At 42.4% G+C, this 12,436-nt stretch overlaps 1 protein-coding gene across 1 annotated transcript in view; it reads right to left on the bottom strand.

Moving 5' to 3' along the window:
* Positions 1-12,436, bottom strand: part of CP (ceruloplasmin) — a 60,079-nt gene that overhangs the window by 45,844 nt on the left and 1,799 nt on the right. Inside the window, exon 2 of the mRNA XM_075201896.1 lies at positions 1,878-2,122. Within this exon, the coding sequence (XP_075057997.1) occupies positions 1,878-2,122 (245 nt within the window). The remainder of the gene's footprint in view (positions 1-1,877; positions 2,123-12,436) is intronic.

The raw sequence follows: 12,436 nt of genomic DNA, 5'->3' as shown, positions 1-12,436 counted from the left end.
GAAAGTCTAACAGGTATTCATCTAACATGTATCAAGTGGATAGATAGTAGTATTGAGTGATATGCAATATCTATAACTATCTGATGATTCCTCCCCTGTATGCATATAAATCTTGGTGTGTATCTACTTACGATATGATGGTAAGTCTGACAGATATCCACATCTATGACATATAAGAAGTAGAACACTGTCCTCTATTTCATCCACTATAGTGTTGTGCTATATTCATGCATATGCAGGAGAAATTATTAACCACTTGTGATTTGACCAGCAATCATAGGGACTGTTTAAACCACTAATAGGCAACATGATACACTTCAGGGGCCACATAGTGCTGCCTCCTAACCTGCAGAAGGGCCACACATCACTCTTAATCTCAGTGATAACTAAAAACAATACATTTAATCTAACAAATTGACACCTGTCTGTACTAATAACATATCTCCAGGCATTTTTTTGTAAGATAAACAAATCTGACATCAAAGGAGCTATTGAATGCCCAGAGGGGCCCTGGGGCCACCAGTTGCCCATCACTGGTTTAAACGATTTACTCAAAGCATCATGAGTACAACAAGTATAATCCAACAGATATTCCCAAACACATTTAAAAATAAGGAAGAGAAGCCTGTCCTCCGTTAGATCTCCAATAGTATTATATTCTGCTTGTATAGCAGAAGGGATTCTCTGCTACTTGTAAATTCAACGGCAATCATCCGGACTGTTTGAGTCACTCAGGGCATCATATTAGTGCCTTACTGCAAAAGTCACATAACACATTCACCCACTACACTCTAAACACACGTTTGTAGTGCTCAGAGTGTAACGCTCCGCCCTCAGACATGCGTGTGGATTATCGGCCCTAGATATATAGTTATCCTAGAAACATGGGAGTGGAACTGTCTTGGGAAAGCCTAGACACATGGGAATGGACCAGTCCTGGGAAAATGAATGTCTCCAACGTATTCTGAATTATTTGGCCATGTAAAGTTCTGTATTTGAAGCATGTCCTAATCACTAAACTGAAGAGAAAACAGTGACTTAGAGAACTGAGGCAGAATATCCGTATGATTGGATGACCCAAATGTTGTTTTTTAGATTGAAGTGTCACAATAAATTAATTTCAATTTATTAGAAACTCCTAGTAACCAAAATGTTTTCCTACTAAAACTGGGCTTTATTTATGGCATACAAAGTGACTGAAACACAGCAGAAAATGATCTCCGGTGGAGCTGGATGCAGGTACGCATAACTTTCCACCAAGTGCATGGATGTGTGGAATAAGATGGTGACATTTGCAGAGCAGCAAAATTGTGTCCTGGTTGATAATAGAAGTTGGGCAGAGCCAGGGCTAAATAGGACAAGTAAGCACACTGTTGTCTATTTTTGTTGAGCAGTGCAAAAATCCTTTTGAGGAGCGAGATTATTGAAATTTGATAACAGGGTTGTGAAAGTACATTTTTAGAGGTTTATCTTGTGGAAGGGACACATTTATATAGGTAATAATCATCTACTGTAGATTCTAAGATTATTATAAATCACAGAGGAGTTCTGTCGCAATATAAATGTATGGCAGGAAAGTGCCTTAATATCATCATACAACCCAATAACTTCTAATAAGTAAATAATCATAAATACAGTAGGGGCATTATAATTACAGTACACGAGTTGTAATACACTAATTTATATCTATAAATATACTCAAGTGATTAAAGCAGTATTACAAGCATTACTACACTCTAATAGGCATCATTAATGGTAATAACTCGTTTAGCATCCCTAATCATAACAATATAATTTAAAAGCAGAATGTCACAGTATGAATGTTCCACTAATATTATTGGTAGAAAACAACTTGAATCTTTGTCACAATAATTTACCTTCATTTTCCTTTGTGTATTGAACTCCGTGTGGATGTAAGGTATACGGCCTGGAAGCAAAGTTTTTAAGATGAACAGTCATTGTGTCACCAACGTTTGCTGTCATAATAGGACCCAGGAACCCCAGCCAGTTTGGTTTCTTGATTTCTTCCTTGTACGAGTCATCTGTGTACTGTAGATAAACAGCTTTCTTATAAACTCTGCCTATTCTATTGGATTCACGTTGTAAAAAGGTTCTGGCATGCCTGGTAAGAAAGAGAAGCACAATATAGCACATTGGACTTTTCCATAATGCACATTACTATCATAATTATTATTATTAGCATTCTCCATTGTAAAGGTAATCTAGATCAGTGATGATAAATCCCAATTTTCAAGTGTCCCTAATAAACAGTAAGCCCAGGCCAATTGATTATTATGTGTGAGTTGTTTAATGAACATTCAATTCCAATTAAATACATTTTATTTTTTTTAGACTTTGAGACTATGGCTCTCTTCTCACTTAAATTTATGTGGTTCCATGAGGGCTTGACTGTGCGATATATAACCAATCAATACATCATGGATATTAGGCCTTGACCTGTTAAGGCACAATGCCTCTTGGGGTGAGAATTGCTGTCTAATGTCTGGGGTGTAAAAAGTAGAATAAAGGTGTCTCAATTGCAGGTATTGAAGCACCATTACTTGGGGAGGGGTATCATTGTTAAATTTTAGTGAATGTAGGGAAGAGCCATAAAGGAGTCAAGACATAGAAATTTGATGTTGTGTTGGGTCCAGCTGGAAAATGCTTATGTCAAGGGCTGGAGCAAACTACGGGTTGTTCCACAAAGGGGACATGCGTACCCAATTAACAATCAGCTTGTAGTCATGAGCAGTGATCCCATATCCAGAGAAAATGCAACTCTAGGCACAAGTTGTGACACAGGCGATCTACCCTGGGGGTTAACCCAAAGAAGTGCAAACCTGTTAGGGCAGGAACTCATCTGCAGACTCTGCCTTGCCCACTAATCCATTTAAATGTTTAGTTTGTCTCTCATTTACATTTTATATAACTCCTGAAAGTCAGCGTACATTGGGGCTGTCTTTATTTCAAATGACAAATATTTGATTTTTAATTGGTTTATATGTTCATGTGTATGTGCATTGTCTATTATCTTTGCCCAGATGTTGGAAGGGACGTTGAAATTATAGTGAAAATACTGATTTCTGCCACCTCCGTGATTATGTAATATCGGATCAATTTTTGTGTCTAAATAGCACCACGCAAACAGGAACACTTTTAACTATGAGCAATTTCTTCCCCTGTTGAACATTGAAATATCCCATCCTGTAAAACAAGATGTCATTGCATTATCTTATTCAATCTTTGTACCTTTCCTAATCCTATTATCCACTCATTACCACAAAAAAATATTTGCTTACCAAAATGGCCATAACTTTGCAGCACACATTTATGAGCAAATCTACAAATTAGTAGTATGAATAACAAATAATTTTTTTTTCATCTTGCAACAGTATTTGCATTTATTACAGACACTCACTGAGGAATTTTGTGACCACATTTAATGCATAGACACTGCCATAGATACACACACGCTGTCACAGACACAGACACGCTGCCACAGATGGACACACACGCACACACGATGCCATTGTGAGGGAGTGTGTGTGTGTATGTATGAGAGAAGGAGTGTGTATGAGAGAGGGAGTTTGAGTCTATGTATTGGAGTCACGTTGTAGAGAAGGAGTATGTGTTAGTGTGTATGAGAAATGTGTGTGTATGGGGGAGGGAGTGTGAGTGTACTTAAAGGTATATAATTCCCTTAAGTTATTGAATAACTTTGAAACACAAAGGAACAATAGAGCCATCTAATGATGTGGCATGCCATTGAGCCATCTAATGATATCTAGTGCCAAATTTGTTTTGTACCCTGGACTGGTCTGTGCTTCCACCTTACATTTATATGCCAACCCGAGACTGCTATACATTATAGTGCCCCTCCCCCATGCTACCAAACATCACATTGACTATACTTCCTCTCCCTACTGCCAGACCCCCACCCCACATCTGCCCCCCTTCCCTCCATACTGCTAGACACCCCATCTGCCTAATTCTTCCTCCCTGCTTCCAGACACTTCTTCTGCCATACTTCCCCTTCCCCTCTACCAATCACCCCATGCTGCATTGGTCCCACCAACACATTGCTCCTCCCTGTTGCCAGACATCTCTGCTGCTGTACCTCGCCTGCCACCATTCTTCCTTACCAGACTCTAGACTGGTCTCCCTATACCAATTTCATAGCTGTGCAGAAGAGAGACAAAGAAAACGAAAGAAGAGGTTACATTAACTTTGAGCTTGGTAAGTGCATGTGCAGTACGTTTATGTATTAGTATTATTATAATATAGGTGCAAAATATTTAAAATATAGATAATATATAACTATAAAATGTTTTTGTTTTTTTAGTTTAAAAAAAGTTCATTTTCTTTATTTGGTACTTGTTTATTATATGGACACCACAGTAGCTCCCCAGTGTTATGCTGCTACATCCACTTGAGCTGATGTTGTCAATATTATCTGCAGCCTGGCTGACGTGATGAGTACACTGACTTGAGGCTGTCAGCAAGAGATTTGAGAAAAGGAAAGGAGCTCAAGTGGAAGAAGTTGTACAGCGCTGAAGAGCTACAGGGGCATCTGCATAATTAACAAACAGGGTCTGACCGCCGGGAGGTCGAGCTATCACCGGTAGGCCCCGACCCTGAATCGCTCCCCTCTACATTGGTGGGGGGAGCGAGAAACTTTAAAAAAAAACAAAAAACAACTCACGTTGCACTGAATGTCGGGTGTGCATCATCACGCCCGACGTTCAGTGAGGAGCGCAGAAGACAGAAGAGAAGAAAAGAAAAGAAAGAAGCACATCATCATCATCATTTATTTATATAGCGCCAACATATTCCGTAGCGCTTTACAATTGGGGACAAACATAGTGAACTAATAAACAAACTGGGTAAAACAGACAAAGAGGTGAGAAAGCCCTGCTCGCACGCTTACAATCTATGGGACAATGGGAGTTTGACACATGAGGCTAAGGCTAAGTCTACATTTTGCATTTCGGCCCAGCCAGGCTGTAAAGGTAAAAGTGACTCATAAGCTAAATGATCCTGTCACACAACAATGTTGGTCAGGGGGTAGATGTCTTGTCTGAAATTGCGTAACGGGTAATAGGTTAAGGAAGTGAGGTTAAGAGGGTGGTTGAGGAATATTATAAGCTTGTCTGAAGAGGTGAGTTTTCAGAGATCGCTAGAAAGTTTGTAGACCAGAGGAGAGTCTTATTGTGTGAGGGAGAGAATTCCATAGAGTGGGTGCAGCCCGAAAAAAGTCCTGCAACCGGGAATGGGAGGATGTAATGAGGGTGGATGAGACGTATATCTTGTTCAGAACGGAGTTGCCGAGTTGGGAGATATTTTGAGACAAGACAGGAGATGTATGTTGGTGCAGCTTTGTTGATGGCCTTGAAGGTTAGTAAAAGTATTTTATATTGAACTCGGTAGAAAACAGGCAGCCAGTGTAGAGACATACAGAGTGATTCAACAGAGGAATAACGATTTGCAAGGAAAATCAATCTTGCAGCAGCATCCAAAATAGATTGTAGGGGTTTGAGTCTGTTTTGGGGAAGACCAGTAAGGAGGGATTTGAAATAGTCAATGCGGGAGATGATAAGTGCATGAATTAAGGTTTTAGCAGTGTCTTGCGTGAGATATGTGTGAATTCTGGAAATGTTCTTTAGATGTATGTAACATGATTTAGATATAGAGTCAATGTGGGGAACAAAGGATAGGTGTGAGTCAAGGATTACACCTAGGCAGCGAGCTTGTGGGGTGGGATTTATGGTCATGTTATTAACAGAGATAGAAATGCCAGGTATGCTCTTGTTGGTGGGTGGGAATATTATTAACTCTGTTTTAGAAAGATTAAGTTTGAGTTGGCGAGAGGACATCCAGTATGATATGGCAGAAAGACAGTCAGTTACACGGGACAACAGAGATGTTGAGAGATCAGGAGAGGATAGATAAATTTGGGTATCATCTGCATAGAGATGATACTGAAATCCAAAGGAACTTATTAGATTTCCAAGAGAAGCAGTATAGATAGAGAACAGCAGAGGAATTAGCACTGAACCTTGCAGTACTCCAACTGATAAAGGAAGCAGAGCAGAGGTGGCCCCAGAGAAATTAACATAGAAAAGGTAAGTGAAGGTTGAGCATGGCAGAGTGAAGGGGGAGCATGGCAGAGTGAAGGGGGAGCATGGCAGAGTGAAGGGGGAGCATGGCAGAGTGAAGGGGGAGCACAGACAGCATGGCAGAGAGTGAAGGGAGAGCACAGACAGCATGGCAGAGAGTGAAGGGGGAGAACAGACAGCATAGCAGAGAGTGAAGGGAGAGCACAGACAGCATGGCAGAGAGTGAAGGGAGAGCACAGACAGCATGGCAGAGAGTGAAGGGAGAGCACAGACAGCATGGCAGAGAGTGAATGGGGTGCACAGGCAGCATGGCAGAGAGTGAAGGGAGAGCACAGACAGCATGGCAGAGTGTGAATGGGGGCCAAGGCAACATGGCACAGTGTGAAAAGGAGCACAGACAGCATGGCAGAGTGTGAAGAGGAGCACAGACAGCATGGCAGAGAGTGAAGGGGGAGCAAAGTAGCATTGCAGAGTGTGAAGGGGTGCCAAGGCCGCATGGCAGAATGTGAAGGGGGACCAGGAGAAGGGGGGGAGCAAAAGCAGCATGGAAGGCGCACTGTGATCATAGGGGGCACAGCATGGTGATTAAGGGGCACAGTAATGTGTGTGATGGCACCGCGGGCTTGTGACAATGTAATGTGTTTGTGGTAGGTGGTGGCTAAATAATGGGTGCTATTTTCTTTGTAGGGTGAAGGTGGGGCAATTTAATTTTATAGAGGGGACTATTAAATTAAGATGGGGAGGTTTGGGGGCTATTAATTGAAAGTGGGTCTGAGTTTTAGGAGCATGAGGTCTAATTATTAAATATGAATATGAATTATTTCATGACAGTCATGGTATGAGAAATAGGTATATTTATTATATGTAAATGCGATTAATTTATTGCAGGGGCTGTCTGGAGGGAGGGAAATTGGTTTATTAAATGGGAATGCTATTACTTTAATGTTGGGGCTGGAGGAAGGCCTAAGTATTAATTGTGGGTCCTATTGATTTAACACCGGGGCTGGTTGGAATTTTATAAATGTACCCATTATTTTTTCCAAATAGGGCCCTCAACATTCCAGGATTCAGACAAGCCACAACTAAAGAAACCAGCAGCCACAGGTGGTAAATGTGACAAGAACAGGTAGGACAGTCTGTCAAATGTTCTGAGTCTAGTGCAAACTTGGCTTACCTGTGGCACTCCAGGTGTTATGAAACTACAAGTCCCAGCATACCCTTCCAGCAATAAGCTGCTATATATTGGCAAAGCATGCTGGGGCTTTTAGTTTCACAACACCAGGAATGCCACAGATTAGCCAAGCCTGGTCTAGTGGGAAAATTCCGATTTTTGGTGACTGTTCTGCCCAATCTAAGGGGCAGGTCAAGAGTGTGTACTCTTTATACACACTCTGCATTCTTTTTATGCTACACTATGGTGCTAGCTGTCCTTCGTTGGCTGACCACTCCCCTTCTAGTGTCTGGTCTCGCCGCTATGGTGGCTGGCCACACCCCCTCTGGTGGGCCCCTAGCGTTCAAGTCCCCTGGTGGGCCCTTCATGCCCCAGTCCGACACGGTTAACAAATACAAAAATAGCTGACTACACCTCTTCTAGTGGCTGGCCTCGCCTCTCTGGTGGCTGGTCATAATGGGACTTATGGGACTATTTAGAAGGGCCAAAGGCTGACTTGTGAGATGAAGAGTGGCCTACTTTGGAGTCAAAACACTGTGGGCCTGAGTCATTAAGGAGAGCAAAGCAAAAATAAAAAGGAGAACTTTGCACCTTGGAAAAACACTAGAAGAGGCCTTACTCTCTTTGGATAGAAATACATCTATTTTACACAATTATTTTGTGGACTCTGCTCTAAGTTTATTTGCTTTACATTTGGCAGCTCCGCTTTTTTTAAAAAACATTTCTACATTACATATAATATTTTCACAACTTGTTGTGGCAGATTGTCTTCAAAAGACAGGCTGTTGGGTGGCTATATCCAATTTAGTTGGTACTCAGAGCTGCACGTACCTTAAGATACACATGACTGTAAATGATTAGGGATGTGCACCGGCGACTTTTGAGGTCTCGTGTTTTGTGTTTTGTGTTTTGGATCCGGATTTTCGTTATTTTTGAGGTTCGGATTTGTCTCGCAAAACACTTGACGAAAGGTCTCGGTTCGGATTTAAGGTATTGGATTCGGATTTTTTTTGAAAAAAACATAAAAAGTTTAAAAATCAAGTTTTTGGGCTTATTTTCACTCCTAGGCTATTATTAACCTCAATAACATTCAATAACAAGCATTTCCACTAATTTACAGTGTATTCTGAACACCTCACAATATAGTTATTAGTCCAAAACGTTGCAACAAGGTATCTTTCTGGACTGCGTAGAGGAGTGGGTCACCACAATATCTTAAAAACCCTGAACTTTTATGATTCGCACCAATAATTGTACCTGGACTGCGTAGAGGAGTGGGTCACCACAATATATTAAAAACCCTGAACTTTTATGATTCGCACCAATAATTGTACCTGGACTGCGTAGAGGAGTGGGCACTGGGCACCACAATAAAATATATAAAAAACCTTCAACAGATCTGCATTACACTACACATACGGCTGCTCCTCCATCCTCTCCATCATATACATGTTGGAGTTTTAGCGTGTGACAACCTCTTGTTTTTGATAATGTCAGTGTATTTTGAATATTTTTCAATTTGCCCCACACCACTGAATGTACTTTATCTATGATACGCAATACGCATCTATCTATCTTGACTGCGTAGTGTGGTGGCCCCGGTACACAATTTGGTACCGAGGCCACAATATAATTAAAAAACCCTCCACGTGTCTGAATTCCACCAAACAAGTATCTGGACTGCATAGTGGGGTGGCCCCGGTACCCAATTTGATACCGGGGCCACAATACCTCCTCCAAACATGGTACAGACAATTCGTCATTGAGATCCCAGACAGACAGGGTCAAAGTGTTATTGTTTGACTTTGTAAACCCAAAAAACTGTCCCTGTTGCACATAGTCGTGCAATGAAGACTGACTTTTTCATTTAAAGGCACGATCTTTCAAGTGTAGTGTTTGTAAGTCTAAGTCATATTATACTTTTGGTAAAATTGGTTTATTTTGTTCCTCTTTATGGTAATTAATTAGTAATAGAATTAAAGTATGAAATAGAATTAAAGTATGAAATAGAATTAAAGTATGAAATAGAATTAAAGTATGAAATAGAATTAAAGTATGAAATAGAGTGGTATAGAGTTGTAGTGTGGTATAGATAGAGTGGTCCACACAATATAATAATAAAACCCTCAACTGGTCTGAATTCCACCAAACAAGTATCTGGACTGCGTAGTGTGGTGGCCCCGGTACACAATTTGGTACCGAGGCCACAATATAATTAAAAAATTGGGCATCAACTGTCACCGTTGTTTAATATCTGATACACCTAAATATGGACTGCACAGTGGAGTGGCCCCGGTAGTAAATTTGGTGCCGGGGCCACAATACCTCCTCCAACTTCCAAGTGTAGTGTTTATAAAGACAGAGAGCGTCGAAGTGTTATTAGTTGACTTTCTTAACCCTAAAATTGTCCCTGTTGCAAATATTCATGCAATGGACAGTTACTTTTCTATTGAAAGACTCAAGCTTTCAAGTGTAGTGTTTATAAAATATAAACAACAATACAGTAGTTTTAGAGCACGTCAATACCTCTTGTTTTAAATTATGACACGGCATTTTACTTTTGGTTTAATTTCTTGAATTTTTTTACATTTGGTTTTACTTTTTGAACATGGCAAACGACTGTTGATTGGTCATATAATGCAAAAAAAAAAGTTCCAAAATGGAATTGTCCTTGGGCCCTCACACCCACCCTTATGTTGTTGAAATAGGACATGCACACTTTAACAAACCAATCATTTCAGCGACAGGGCCTACCAAACAACTTTGGCTGAAATGATTGGTTTGTTTGGGCCCCCACACCAAAAAAGCTATTCATCTCTCCCTGTACAGACTAAATAGGCTCTACTGAGGCAAGATGTCGTCCTCATCCTCAACCTCTGATTCCTCTCCCCCTACAGTGTGTACTTCCTCCTCATCACACATTATCAATTCGTCCCCGCTGGACTCCACAACCACAGGTCCCTCTGTAGTATCTGGAGGGCAGTGCTGTACTTCATTGAGGAATTGATTATTCATTTTTATAAACATCATTTTTTCAACGTTATGAGGAAGCAACCTCCTTCGCCGCTCACTGACCAGGTTCCCCGCTGCACTAAAAACTCTTTCCGAGTACACACTGGAGGGGGGACAACTCAGGTAAAATAGAGCCAGTTTGTACAGGGGCTTCCAAACTGCCTTTTTTTCCTGCCAGTAACAATATGGACTGTCTGACATGTCTACTTGGATGGTGTCAGCAAAGTAATCATCCACAATTTTTTCTATTGTGACAGCATCCAATGCAGCGAGAGTAGACATGTCTGCAATGGTTGGCAGGTCCTTCAGTCCGGACCAGATGTTATCAGCATCCCCGCCAGTGCCTCTTTTGGGAAAACTGAGCTTTTTCCTCGCAGCCATAGATGTGGAAGAAAATGAGGGTGGAGCTGTTGGCATGTCACGGTCCTCTTCAGAGGACAATCTCCTGACCAGCAGGTCTTTGCACCGCTGTAGACTTGTGTCCGCCGGAAACAGAGACACAACATACGCTTTAAACCGAGGATCGAGCACGGTGGCCAGAATGTATTCCTCTGACTTTAAAAGAGTGACCACCCTCGGATCCTGGCAAAGCGTACGAAGGGCTACATCCACAAGAGCTACATGCTTGGTGTAATCGCAATGGCTTACCAGCTCCTCCCTCACTTTCTCCAGCTGCTTCTGCAACAGCCTGATCAGGGGAATGACCTGACTCAAGCTGGCAGTGTCGGAACTGACTTCTCGTGTGGCAAGTTCAAATGGCTGCAGAACCTTGCACAACACGGAAATCAGTCTCCACTGCGCTTGACTGAGGCGCATCCCCACTCCTTTGCCTATGTCGTAGGTGGCTGTGTAGGCCTGAATGGCCTTTTGCTGCTCCTCCATCCTCTGCAGCATATAGAGGGTGGAGTTCCAGCGCGTCACAACCTCTTGTTTGAGGTGATGGCAGGGCAGGTTCATGCTTTTTTGATGTGCCTCTAGTCTGCGGTAGGCACTGGCTGAATGCCGAAAGTGTCCAGCAATTTTGCGCGCCACCGCAAGCATCTCCTGCACACCCCTGTCACTCTTGAGGTAATGCTGCACCACCAAATTAATGGTGTGGGCAAAACATGGGACGTGCTGGAAATTGCCCATATTTAATGCCCGCACAATGTTACTGGCATTGTCTGACACCACAAATCCCCATGAGAGTCTAAGTGGGGTAAGCCACTGGGAGATAATTTCCCTCATTTTCTCTAATATGTTGTCAGCGTTGTGCCTCTTATTAAAGCCTGTAATGCACAATGTTGCCTGCCTTTGCATGAGCAGCCATTTTGTAGATGCTGCTACTGATGCAGCTGTTGCTGTTGCTGCGGAAGGGGATGCATCTACCCAGTGGGCTGTCACAGTCATATAGTCCTTCGTTTGCCCAGAACCACTTGTCCACATGTCCGTGGTTAAGTGGACAGTGGGTACAACCGCATTTTTAAGAGCACTGAGGACACTTGATTGTACTTCTCTGTACATTTTTGGTATCGCCTGCCTAGTGAAGTGGAATCTCGAGGGGATTTGGTACCGGGGACACAATACCTCCATCAACCCTCTAAATCCCACTCCACTGATGGCGGACACCGGGCGCACGTCTAACACCAACATTGCAGTTACAGCCGCAGTTATACGCTTTGCAATAGGGTGACTACTATCGTATTTTGTGGTCATGGCAAACGACTGTTGGACGGTCAATTGTTTTGTGAAAGACTTAGCGGTCTTACGACTTCCCCTCTGGGAAGATGACCGACTAACAGCAGCAACAGCAGCAGTGGCAGTAGTAGGCGTACCGCTGCAGGATTCCTCGGATGAATCCCGTATTGAGGAGGACTCAGTCTGGCTGCTGACTTGGGCTGCAGGACTGAATCTGATGGAGATTGTGGAGGAAGTTGACGAGGAGGGTGTTGCTGGTGTGTATCCAACTGGACCACGGGATTTAGGTGTCCCTGTACCGATGAGGGTCCTAGCCCCAGTTCCTGAACTAACCACTGAACTATGAAGGTTATTCAGGTGACGTATAAGGGAGGATGTTCCTAGGTGGGCAAGATCCTTACCCCTGCTTATTTGAGCTTTACATAAGCTACATATGGCCATACATTGGTTGTCTGGATTT

Source organism: Mixophyes fleayi, chromosome 3, assembly GCF_038048845.1.
Source record: "Mixophyes fleayi isolate aMixFle1 chromosome 3, aMixFle1.hap1, whole genome shotgun sequence".
Classification (NCBI taxonomy): domain Eukaryota; kingdom Metazoa; phylum Chordata; class Amphibia; order Anura; family Limnodynastidae; genus Mixophyes; species Mixophyes fleayi.
This window is presented reverse-complemented; position numbering and strand designations above follow the sequence as displayed.